This window comes from Dipodomys ordii, unplaced genomic scaffold, assembly GCF_000151885.1.
Source record: "Dipodomys ordii isolate 6190 unplaced genomic scaffold, Dord_2.0 Scaffold70, whole genome shotgun sequence".
NCBI classification, from domain to species: domain Eukaryota; kingdom Metazoa; phylum Chordata; class Mammalia; order Rodentia; family Heteromyidae; genus Dipodomys; species Dipodomys ordii.
The window spans coordinates 9,947,942-9,960,682 of NW_012267286.1; the positions used below are offsets into that span (position 1 = coordinate 9,947,942).

A 12,741-nucleotide genomic window follows, 5' to 3' on the forward strand; every position below is an offset into this window, starting at 1 on the left:
TGAATGAACAAGCAAGACAAAAGGAAAAGGAAACAAAAACAGTATAAAAGAAAAGAGAAAGCCTCTTGTGTCCATTTCTTGGAGTTTATTTTAATATATATTATTTCATATAATCAGATGCACATGGGCATTGTGCCTTTGTGATCCTCTCCTAAGAATATCCTCCTTTGGTCTCACTCTGTTAGCGCACATGCATTTTTGTGGTTAAAAACAAGTCTCTTTTTTTTGTTTGTTGGTTTTCCAATGAGGACTCATAGACTTGTGGGAGCTGGAAAGGATCTTACAAGTACATTCAATTCCCTCATTTTGTGGATGGAAAAAAATAATTCATGGAGATAAATAATTTTCAAGTATGGCATTACTTGTAAATGGTGGAGTTGGAATGACCAGGCTGGAATTTTCATAGTGCCACACAAGTTCTCTGTAACCATGAGTAAAAGGAAAGAAAATGGAAGTAGGAAACTTGAAGGGATGGGCAGGATTGGAAGAGATGGGGAGAATGACAAAAGGAATGACACTGATCAAGATGCATTGTACTCATAAGTTAACATGTTCAATTGAAACCCCTTTGTACATCTACTTAAGTTAAAACATAGAGTATCTGGGGAAGGAAAGTGATATCATGTCTGTAATTATTACACATAAACATCTCTAAGCTGGGCTGGGAAGGTGGCTCAGTGGTAGAGCGCTTGCCTTGCATGCATGAGGCCCTGAGTTCCATTCCTCAGCACCACATAAGCAAAAAGAGAAAAGCCGGAAGTGGCGCTGTGGCTCAAGTGGTAGAGCGCTAGCCTTGAGCTGAAGAGCTGAGGGATAGTGCCCAGGCCCAGGGTTCAGGCCCCACTACCGGACCCCCCCCCAAAAGAAAAGAAAGAAAGAAAATAAGCATTTAATTAATTTAAGAAATTAAGTCATGTGACAGTGGCTCACACATGTAATCCTAGAAATTCAGGAGACTGAGATCTGTGGATCGAGGTTCAAAGCCAACCCTTGGGCAAGAGAGTCCATTAGACTCTTATGTCCAATTAACCACCAAAAAACTAGAAGTAGAGCTGTGGCTCAAAGTGGTAGAATACTAGCCTTGAGCAAAAGAGCTCAAGAATAATGCCCAGTCCCTGAGTTCAAGCCCCATGACCGACCAAAAAAAAAAAAAAAACAAAAGAAATTAAGCATTATACCTATTAGAAAAAAAAGCAATTCCTATTGAAGGGGATGGCATGATATAAATACATACCATAGTTAATTTTATGTACAATACATACAGTGACCACAGTTAAGTAATTTGAATTGGTGAATGCTTTTAATACAAGAAGTTTCTACAAATCCTGACATTTGCACTACATTCAAACACTATCCAGTTACTGCTTCAAAATTTGTACTTCAAATAATATCCAGATAGGCTAAGCTTTTTGGAAGAATTACAGCACCCTCTGCAGTTTAAATATAATAATACAGTTTAAAGGTTGGAGGGGGTGGGGAAACAAAACATCAATTAGCATGCCTCAGAAATTCACTTTCCCTTCTTGAATGGAATTAAATACCTACAGGAGTAAGTCACTTTATAGGCTCACACTCATAATCCTAGCTACTCAGAAGGCTGAGATCAGAACATCATGGGGTTTGAAGCCAGGTCAGACTGAAAATTTCATGAGTCTCTTATCTCCAATTAACCAGCAGAGCAGGAACTGAAGGTGTGGCTCAGGTGGTAGAGTGTTAACCTTAAATGGAAAAGCCAAATGATAGTTTGAGGTCCTGAGTTCAAGTCCTAATGCCACTACAAAATAATTATAGTTACTAAAAAAAAGTGAGTAATTGCAGTCATATTTCAGTTAGGGAGTGTGGACATTTCTTGCTGCTTCTTTCAAAATTAGGAAAATTCTTGCTGCTTCCTTAGAAATCAATCAACAAACAGGGTAAAAGCAGTCTTTAAAAGGACATGAGTACTTTCTACCACACATAGTTAGGGCAAAGAAAAAGCTAAGTACTATTTTGTTGAAATATTAGAATCACTTTCCTTCTTCTGCTAACGAAATTCTAGCATATGATTAAACAAGTGTTTCCAGTCTTCAGTGATTCTTTCCCCCATGTCAGCCTGTAAGGAACTCAGGCAATAGAAACAAATCAAAAGGTCAAGAAGTGGAAGGGGTTGGGGGGAGGAGGACGACACTAAGGCCAGAATTTCGAAGGGATGCAACAGGGTTTTTTAGGTTTCTGGACTTGGCAGTGAATTTCTAAATCCTCTGAGGTTTTTGTTTGCTTGTTTGTTTGCTTGGGAGAACATTGGTAGGACTTTCTTTTGTGGATTTTTTTTTTCTGCTAGTGTGTCTTGTTTTGTTCTTGAGGTTAATTCTCCATTGATATGACACATTGCATTCATAATCTGACCTGAAGAATTGAAACCTCTTTGTACAACTACTTAAAAAAACTAGACACACTTCACAGACACACCCACACACATATTTGTATATTCTCCTTTGTACGTGAAAAGCAAACCTCTGTCTACCTAAGTTCCTGCTACAGAATGCCAGTTCTTCAAGGATAAGCTGGCGGGAAAGTTGGTGTTTGGGAATGGCTTCCCGCTTTGCAGGACCACATCTGGGAACCAACTCCTGAGATCTCCTCTGAGCTCTGTCCCTGCACTCCGGAACTCAGACCTTTTAAATCCCTCCCCGCCCCTCCCCGCCCTCTTCCACCTCCACCCCACCCCCGCTCGGGTGCAGTGGTCTCGTCTCTGGTCTCCCTCCTCCCCTCCAGGTGCCGTAAGTGAACTGCCCCGTGACGTCACGAGCCCACGGTCCAATCAAAAGCGGCGCAGGGGAAATTTTAAATCTAGAGGCGGGGGTTGGAGTCGCTGCGGGACGCCGGGCCTTCAACTCCGGGCCTTCTTCACCCTTTTCCCGGGTCGCTGTCGGGGGACGCCCGGCCTTCACCCTTTTCCCGGGTCGCTGTCGGAGGACGCCCGGCCTTGCCCCTCCCCGGTCCCCGGGCCTTCACCCTTCACCCGGGGTGCTGCCGGGGGGGCCGCCGGGCTTCACCGCCGCGCGGGCGCCATGGCTGAGGAGACGGCGGTGGCGGTGTGCGTGCGAGTGCGGCCGCTGAGCAGCAGGTGGGTGGACGGACCGCGCGCGGCCTGCGGGGCTGGGGGAAGCCCGCGGCTCAGCCCGGGACCGCGGCGGCCTCCCCGCCGGCTGGCTGTGGGTTCGAATCCCGGCTCCCCATCGGGGGAGAGCGGGCCGGGTGTGCGGGAGGCCTGGCCGCTCCCGCAGCGGACCTCCGTCCGGATGGCCTCCTGTGTCTCACCGCACCCGGCCGGCCTCTTCCCGGGTAGAGAGGCGGGCAGCGGACGGCGCTGGCTTTCGGGTGGCGTGCGTGAGGGACGGCCATTGAACGCGGACTTGGCGTTTCGGACCTGGGGTTGTCCACGTTTGGAAATTGCCTACCGACTCAACAAAGAAGCACCTTTCTCTCGTTTGTGAAAAGAGAGCTACAGCTGCGTTGTCCTTGACCCTTGCCATCTATCCTGGGAAGGGTGACCAGGAGCTGAAGGCTGGTGTCAGAGAGGTGACCGTTTGGGGTGGCGTAGGCCGGAGTCTGGAAGGTTCTGACCCTTTCCATGAATGAAAGAATCGGTCTGCCCTTTTATCAGAAGACCTTTTAAGATGGTTGATGGCTGTCGTTGTTAGGGTGCATGTAGGAGTTTAGGAGCAGGTAAGGTTGAAAAGGGAGGTGACTTATCAGTCGTGTTGTGTCATGCTTGGTTTTATCATTACACTAGAAAGGGGCTTGCAGGGGCTGGGAAGGTGGCTCAGTGGTAGAGCGCTTGCCTTGCATGCATGAGGCCCTGGGTTCAATTTCTCAGCATCACATAAGCAGAAAAAGCCAAAAGTGGCAGTGTGGCTCAAGTGGTAGAGCGCTAGTCTTGAGCTGAAGAGCTGAGGGACAGCGCCCAGGCCCAGAGTTCAGGCCCCATGACCAGACCAAAAAAAGAAAGGGGCTTGCAACTAACTACTTTGGCTAGCTACCAAAGGGGCAACCTTGATCTTTATTCCTCCCTTCCTCCTCCTGTGCAGGCCTCAGGCCTCTTGTCTTCCCGCAAGCCTCTTGCTACTTCTCTTGCTTCTCTCTTCCGCCCTGTGTCCCTGTCTTCGGTCTTCACCACCACAGGGAGCAACACAGCCTATACATAGGCTGTGCCCCTGCCCACACTCCAATGGCTAACCACCCATTGGCCCCACTCCAAGCTGCCCACTGCCCAGACACTCCCAATGGGGCACAGGGCACTGGTTATTACAGAAGGGCATAATCAGAAATGGTGTTTTGAATCTCTTCCTTCAGTTGTGGGTACTGGGGGAGAGTAAGGGGACATAGGGCTTCACAAGGAAACCCATGAGAAGACAAGAGGTCACAGAACCCCCTTTAGGAGAATGGAACTCTGAGCCTTCTGTTACATTCTCTTACGTGTTATCACCATATTTTCTTCCTATGGCATGATTTTGGTGGTCACTTGTACCATACTAAAATGCAATGTTTTTAATTCTTCTAGGGAAGAAGAACTTGGAGAAGCTACTCAAGTTTACTGGAAAACTGGCAATAATGTCATCTATCAGGTTGATGGGAGTAAATCCTTCAATTTTGGTAAGCCTGTCATAGCACCAAAGTTAGCTTATGCGCTTTGTTGTGACCTGTAACCCCAGTATTTGGGAGGCTGAGGCAGGCAACCAAGAGTTAGCTTGCATCCTTTAACTAGTCAAGAGAACAGAAGGCAAATAAATTGTATCAAATGTGTCTTAACATTCTGTAAATAGAAATAGAAATTGTTTATAAGTATGGATGGTGAGATAATAATTGATGTTTAGAACACAATTATAGCCATAATACCTCGTTACTAAAACAAATATTTAACTTTTTATTGGTTTAATTGTAATCTAAAGCTCCATGAACCCAAATATGTTGTATAATATCAAATCATTTAAAATCATTCAATTTACTATATTAAATTCATTTTTCATTTTTTTTACTTATTACCATATGTTGTGCAGAAGAGTTTTACTTGCATACAATGTACTTCAGTTGTTTGTTATTTTTCATCCAAACTCTTTAAAGAATAAATGAAGAGATTAGTTCTCATCCTTTGCCTTTTTTGAGCTTATCATCATATGATAACATTAAACTTATGGTGAAATACACTTTGTGGGCTTGGTACTGAGAGATCCAACTTAGTCCCAGTGTCCTCAAAGCCATTGGCCCTGAGATTGAAGACTATCCTAAAGGATTTTGATGTCCTGAGGGGTAACAAGATTGATTTCTTTATTGATTTAACATGTGCCAGACACTGTTCTAAGCGTTTCCCATATTTTTAAACTCTCTAACAAGGCTATGCAGTAGGTATGATTGCATTCTTCATGTTAATGAGGAATCAAAACCAGAGACTGGGGTCACACTGTCATGTAGAAGAATCTGACTTTAATCCAAGTTATAGCCACCATCTAATTTGCTGTCAAGACAGCACAGAATAACTTATCCACTCAACAACCTTAAGAATGAGTGATTAGGTAGTCACCTTATTGTTAAACTGGAAAATCAATAAATAACATTTGAGTGCCAAGAAGTTGGAGTTACAGTTATTTTCTTGAAAGGACTATTTGCTAATATGGACCTCATTTTTTTTTTTAACGGTATAACTATGTGTTAGAGATTATAAACCCAATTGTAAGAGATAAGCAAGCATTCAGACTGGTGCCACAGTTCTTTAGCTATATAGGCATGAGAAGATTTGGATTCATTCACCTGCCTCAGATAAATGACATTAGTCTGAATTTGATTTACATACTAGCTCTTCACTCTGAAATCATGACCCCTGAATAGCCTTCCACTGGTGCTTGGGTTTCTTATGGACTTCAGCCTACAAGGAAGATGCATGGTTACATGCCAGCAGTATGATCACTGCATTTCTCCTTGTGGATCAGTGCATTTCCTTCCTCATTTACAAACCTGTTTCCTATGAGCATTTTCACGAGGCCACTACTGCAAGAACTGCCTGGTTTTAATGCAGTTAGATCATAGAATGACAGATTGATCAGCACAGTCAGTCAATGCTCCACTAAATACAGCCATCAGCTGCCAGACATCTTTTATAACATTTGAATTTTGTTCAGGGCTTTTCTTCCAGATCTCTGCATTTCTTGGCTGAACTTGGAGCTAGGCCCTCTGGCTGACTACATTAGAAAACATAAAAGTTTCTCAAGGAATAGTAATAGTTCACAGTTCCTTTGTATTAATTATGTATTTGCAATAATTCTGTCAGGATGATAACAGATACCAGTTTTACAGATCAGAAGAAACACAGTTTATGAAGGGTTAACATCCAGACAGATTCTAGAGTTCTATAGGCAACCATTGTGTCCACCTGCCTTTGGAAGACGTATAGGATTGGTTACCTTGTGGGTTTTTTTTTTGTTTTTTGTTTTTTTGGGGTCCCGTCGTGGGGCCTGAACTCTGGGTCTGGGCGCTGCCCCTCAGCTCTTCAGCTCAAGGCTAGCGCTCTACCACTTGAGCCACAACATCACTTCCGGCTTTTTTCTTTTTGCTTATGTGGTGCTGAGGAATCGAACCCAGGGCCTCATGCATGCAAGGCAAGCGCTCTACTACTGAGCCACCTTCCCAGCCCAGCCTTGTGGGTTTTTGTTGTTGTTGTTTGATGGTTTATTTATTTGTTGTGGTGTTGGGGATCAAACCCAGAGCATTGCATCTGCTAGGCAAGCACTTTGCAACTGAGCTACATCCCAGCCTGACTTGTGGTTTTTATTTGTGAAGAACAACACATTTTACCTTTGGGAAGGATATTTTCAGGAGATAAAAAGTTGAAGAAAATACCGCTTTAACTATCTTCTCACTCAAGATCCTGACATTTTTACTTCTTTGGGTAACTACTCAACTGAGTAAAAACACAGTTGATTTGTTTGATTGAGCTTCTGTGTTCTTGTCTTTTTAGATCGTGTCTTTCACAGTAAGGAAACCACTAAAAATGTTTATGAAGAAATAGCAGTACCAATCATTGATTCTGCTATCCAGGGCTACAATGGTTTGTATTGCCCTCCCTGCTGAAGAAGCATTTTAGTCTTAAGTGTCTTTCTGACAAGTAATAATAGCTTTATTCACTGTAGATTCATTTTTCATCTTTGCATGTGTTTGTTTTTGCAGGTACTATTTTTGCCTATGGGCAGACTGCTTCAGGGAAAACACACACTATGATGGGTTCAGAAGATTGTTTAGGAGTTATACCCAGGGCAGTCCATGACATTTTCCAGAAAATAAAAAAGGTAATAATGTGGTTCACAAGTATACATGTGTAAAAGTCATAATAATGAGAAGTATTGGTGTCTCTTTCTTGTGAAAATGAAAAGAAGTGGGCTGGAGATGTGACTCAAGTAGTAGAGCACCTGCCTAGCAAGCAACAAGGCCCTGAGTTCAAAAACAGATGAAACAAAATGTATCTATACTTTCCCACCACAGACTTTATAGAATTTAACATTCTTTAAGTCTTTCCCAAGTCCTACAACACAGTAATACTTCTAACAGATAGTAAGCTAAATTAAGTATTAGGAAAAAATTATTTGAATACTTAGCTCCACATCATCTTAGTTTTAGGTAGAAATAAAAGAAGGGAAGCAGAAGCCCAAACTATGCTTTTTCATTGAAGTAAAGGCATCTATTTTTAGTTTTATGTTGAGACTACATAAGTAGTCTCAAAAGACCCTACATAAGTAGGGTGTTCACTTTTTATTATATCTGAACCAATGTTTTTGTATTTTTATGTTTCTTGTTGTCAACATAGATCCATAGGATTTGTTCTGTTTAATAAATAACTTTATTAGCCAGGTATCAGTTGGTCATGTCTATAACCCTAGCTACTTGGGAAATTGAGATTTATACTAGCAAGATTCAAAACCAGTCCAAGCAGAAAAGTCCACAAAACTCTTAGCTCCAGTTAGCAAAAAGCCAGACTAAAGGCATGGCTCAAGTAGAAGAGTGCTAGACTTGAGGGGAAAAAAAGCTGAGTTTTTTTCCCTTAGAGTTTAAGTCCCCTTAATTCAAGCCTCAGTACTGACTAGTCAATTAACCAATCAATAGTTGTCTTTCATTCTAATATGAACAGATAAACATTCAAACATTAATTTTTATACCTGAGTGCTTCTGATATTTTATACTTCTTTTAGTTTCCTGAGAGAGAATTTCTCCTACGAGTATCTTACATGGAAATATACAATGAAACCATTACAGACTTACTCTGCAACACTGAAAAAGTGAAACCTTTGATAATTCGGGAAGACATTAATGTGAGTAATAATTAAGATGACTTTAAAACACTCACTGGATTATTCTAAATATTTTAAAGTGTGTTCTGTTTCTGTGTTTGTCTTCTTTCTGTTTTGGATTTTGTTAAAGTGTTTAGCGATCTTTTTTTTTTAAGCAGTAAATATAGTTTTAAAATACTGGCAGCCATAATATTTCGGTATAAGTTCCCAAAAGTTGCAAAATAGAAACGTCAAGGTAGAATTTGGTATTCTTGATGTATGCAATAAGCTTAATACTCATAGATTTGTTTGCTGTTTCTCTTCCAAATAATAGGTCTGTTTTTCTAACTTCTTCAGATGAATTCAGCAATTGATTTTACCGTTGTCATGGGTTTTTTTGAAAAAGCAAACTAACTGTTTCTCTAATCTTTCCCTAATTAAAATGATTTCAGAGGAATGTATATGTTGCTGATCTCACAGAAGAAGTGGTTTACACATCAGAAATGGCTTTGAAATGGATCACAAAGGGAGAAAGTAAGACTGTGCTGTTTTTGTTTTTGTGCTAGTAGTGGGGCAGGAACCTAGAGCTTTGCATATTTCCTTAGCTATTTTGCTCAAGACTATTGCTCTACCACTTGAACCACAACTCTACTTCCAGCTTTGCTGGTTAATTGGGGATAAGAGTCTCAGCTTTTTCTGCCAGGGCTGGCTTCAAACCAAGACTTTCCTATCTCAGCCTCCGGAGTAGCTAGGTTTAAAAGTATGAGCCACTAGCACCTAGTATTGTTGTGTGTCAAACACTTATAAAAAGGAGTTTAAAATTGAATCACATTTTTTATTGTTTTGCTAAACATGCTTTGACTCATACTTGTTCTTAATAGCCTAAAATGAAAATCAATGTTTTTCTTGGACTGTAACATATATGTCACTGAAATGTGACTCATATTTACAGAAAACAGACACTATGGAACAACAAAAATGAACCAAAGAAGCAGCCGATCGCACACCATCTTTAGGATGGTAAGTAGTCTCCCTACCTGGGGTCAGTCTTCCCAAATAAATTGCACTCATTGTTGGGGCAGTGGGGAGGGAAGGGATGGTAGTGGAAAAACAAAGGAGGGGGTAACAATGATCAATAAGCAATGTACTTATTGCCTTACTCATATAACTATAACCCCTCTGTACAGGATCTTTACAACAAAAATATATTTTTAAAAAGATTGCATTCATCTCCTACAAGTTGCTTTTCCTTGACAGATTTTAGAAAGTAGAGAGAAAGGTGAGCCTTCTAACTGTGATGGATCCATCAAAGTTTCTCACTTGGTGAGTGTTAATCATAATAATGTACCATTGTAGGGGGAAACAATGGAGGGGGAACAATGCTCAAGAGGAAGTGTACTCATTACCTCACTCATGTAACTGTAACCCTCTGTATAGTATCTTTACAATAAAAAATAAAAAAATATTTAAAAAAAAAGAATGTACCATATGGTCCCAAATAAGAATGAACTCAGCTTAGTAACAACTGATAACTATACTCTATGCAGGGGGAGTATAGGTTGGCAGTTAGCCTGACCTTCTCAATGTACCAGATTGCTAGCTGAAATGGTATAAGGATAATTTAAAGACATTTTATTCTAGTACATCATGGCCACCATCTCTTCTAAAATTTAGGTGAAAAGCTTTAGGAGTTGGGGCTTTTCCTAACCAGCAATGGAGTCAGGACTTCTCTGTACATATTGGTAGTCATTTTTAATGCATCTTTATCTTTATTTCCCTTTGTCCAGTTATCCCATTATTTATTGAGTCCATCTTGATACATGTCTTCTTCATTACTATTTGGTCTTCTGGAACCTCGCCACTATGAGCTTCCTTTCTCTGGTCCATCATATAGACTTCTAAGATCATAAAGCATTACTTTTGCTATCTTACTACTTGGACAGAATCTCACACCTCGTAACCTGTGTGACTTCCTTCCACCCCATGAGGTGGAAGGAAAGACTTCTTGATATTCCCAACTTTACTAAGAGGAAAATGAGCAATGGCTTTACTTCTGCTCTCTTTGTATGGTTATTTCTAATGTTCTATTCTGTCAGGGCAAACATTGCCTTCTTAGTGTAGCTTTGCCACCTTTATCCTTCTTCCCCTATTCCGTAAGTGATGGGTTCTTTACCATTCCATGAAGATATGGTGCTGGCAGTGTTATGGAGTATGTGTTGTAAGAAAGAAAAGATAGAGAGACCAGTGTGACTAGAGAGAAAGGGGAAATCTTGAACATTGAAGGGAGACAAGGATCCAGATGGGATTTTTAGAGATGCCATGATTTTAAGATGTCCTCTCAGTGGTTTCGACTGTATTTCAAATTCTACTTCTAAAAATTTCTTTTGATCTTTTTCAAATTGCTGTTTCTAAGGGCATTTTTTTTCCACCCCATCCTACAGAATTTGGTGGATCTGGCAGGCAGTGAGAGAGCTGCTCAAACGGGAGCTGAAGGTAATAAGAATTTGTGAAATACCAAGACTTAATGTCTTCCTATTCTTCAATAAGATGAAAAGTGTTACGAGATATTTTTAGAAATAGCTGGGTGCTGCTGGCTCACACCTGTAATCCTAGCTACTCAGGAGTCTGCTCAGATCTGAGATCTGAGGATTGTGGTTCAAAGCCAACCCAAGCAGGAAAGTTCATGAGACCCTTACCTCTAATTAACTACCAAAAAGGTGGAAGTGCAGGTGTGGCTCAAGTGCTAAAGCTCTAGCTTTGAACAAAAAACCTCAAAGACAGTGCCCAATTCCTGTGTTCAAACCCCAGGACCAGCACTAAATAAATAAATAAGTGAAGTAATCATTTAAAAATTCTGATAAAAGGGTATAACAAAAATAAACAATAGTATCTGGTTAGATAGTTACTTTGAGTTACTATAACACCCATTAAAATACTAAAATATGCAATTGATGGGGTCATATAACTGGAAAGCCATGGAGAGTACCATGAAAACTATCTAAAATTTCTTACTTAGTTAAGGAATTGGGAAAGGTAGCGGAAGGCATCTTTTCAGTGCTAACTTTCTGATTTTAAGATTCTCAGATATTTACACATGTACAAATTTTTCTTTTTAGCACCTTTGTCCTTCAAACTTTATGTAGAATAACATCAATTAGAGACCATGGTTAGCAATAAGAAGAAAACTCTGAATCTTTTCCTAGTATTTGAGAAATAATATCATATATCATCCAAATATATTCATACAGAGAAAAACCTCAACATTGGTCCCAGCGTAACAACATTTTTCATTATAAAAGTGGCCATTTAGCTGGCACCGGTGGCTCATGCCTGTAATCCTAGCTACTCAGGAGGCTGAGATCTGAGGATAGAGGTTCAAAGCCAGCCCAGGCAGGAAAGTCCATGAGATTCTTATCTCTAATAAAACCACTCAAAAACTGGAAGTGGCTCTGTGGCTCAAGCGGTAGAGCGCTCTCCTTGAGCTGAAGAGCTCAGGGACAATGCCCAAGCCCAGAGTTCAAGCCCCACGGCTGACAAAAAAAAAAGTGGTCATTTAATATATCCACTTCTCTAGTAAGTTGTAAACAACAACAAAAAATAAGTTCAAATAGAAAGACTCCATTTATAATAACTTCAGAGACATGATATCTAGGAAGAAGTTAAACTCAGCATTGGACAAAATTCACTTAAAACACTAAATCCAAGATTTCAATATAAATTGTACTTGAAAAAGATGGAAAAATATGTGGAAGCAGGAATGTTTCTTTTTTTTCCTCACTTCTCCCTACTTTAATCCTGATATACTAAAGTGAATACTTGCTAAAAAAATTTTAAAGCATACATTTATGTTTATAAGAAAAAAGAAAAAGATGGAAAAACATGATTAGATTAAAAAAAATTCAACATCAGGCTTCTTCTCTGAAGAAATTTCTAGATTTCCTAACAAGAATAGCAAAAGTATGTTTTTGTACTGTTAGTAAACTGCCTCCTGCAGCCTAACTATAGAGTCATTTAGCTAAGCATATAGCCAGCACACACCAGCCTATCCTCAAACCTATGAACAAGGAATGAGTGCTGCTTGTTTTAAGCTTGTGTGTTAGGCAGCAATATTCAGTGATAACTGAGTAATGTCCCTGTTAAATAAATGTGTTCAAAATCTTATGTAGAAATATTTTTTGTAAAAGCAATAGATAGGAAAGCTACATGTCTTTCAGTAGTACACAGGTAATTATATTCTGATGCATCCATACAGATTTTTATTATATAAAAAGACTGAGCTGAGCATAGGAAAGCTACATGTCTTTCAGTAGTACACAGGTAATTATATTCTGATGCATCCATACAGATTTTTATTATATAAAAAGACTGAGCTGAGCACAGGTGGCTCATGCCTGTAATCTAGTTACTCAGAATACTGAGAGATGAGGATCACGGTTTGAAGCCAGCC

The 12,741-nt window shown here is 40.3% G+C and overlaps 1 protein-coding gene across 1 annotated transcript in view; it reads left to right on the forward strand.

Annotated features, from left to right (window-relative positions):
* Positions 1–3,050: 3,050 nt before the first annotated feature.
* Cenpe (centromere protein E, 312kDa) overlaps positions 3,051–12,741 on the forward strand; it is a 60,742-nt gene continuing 51,051 nt past the window's right edge. Inside the window, exons 1-9 of the mRNA XM_013023746.1 lie at positions 3,051–3,106; positions 4,544–4,635; positions 6,992–7,081; positions 7,201–7,319; positions 8,217–8,336; positions 8,747–8,828; positions 9,247–9,314; positions 9,552–9,617; positions 10,736–10,787. Coding sequence (XP_012879200.1) covers positions 3,051–3,106; positions 4,544–4,635; positions 6,992–7,081; positions 7,201–7,319; positions 8,217–8,336; positions 8,747–8,828; positions 9,247–9,314; positions 9,552–9,617; positions 10,736–10,787 — 745 coding nt within the window. The remainder of the gene's footprint in view (positions 3,107–4,543; positions 4,636–6,991; positions 7,082–7,200; positions 7,320–8,216; positions 8,337–8,746; positions 8,829–9,246; positions 9,315–9,551; positions 9,618–10,735; positions 10,788–12,741) is intronic.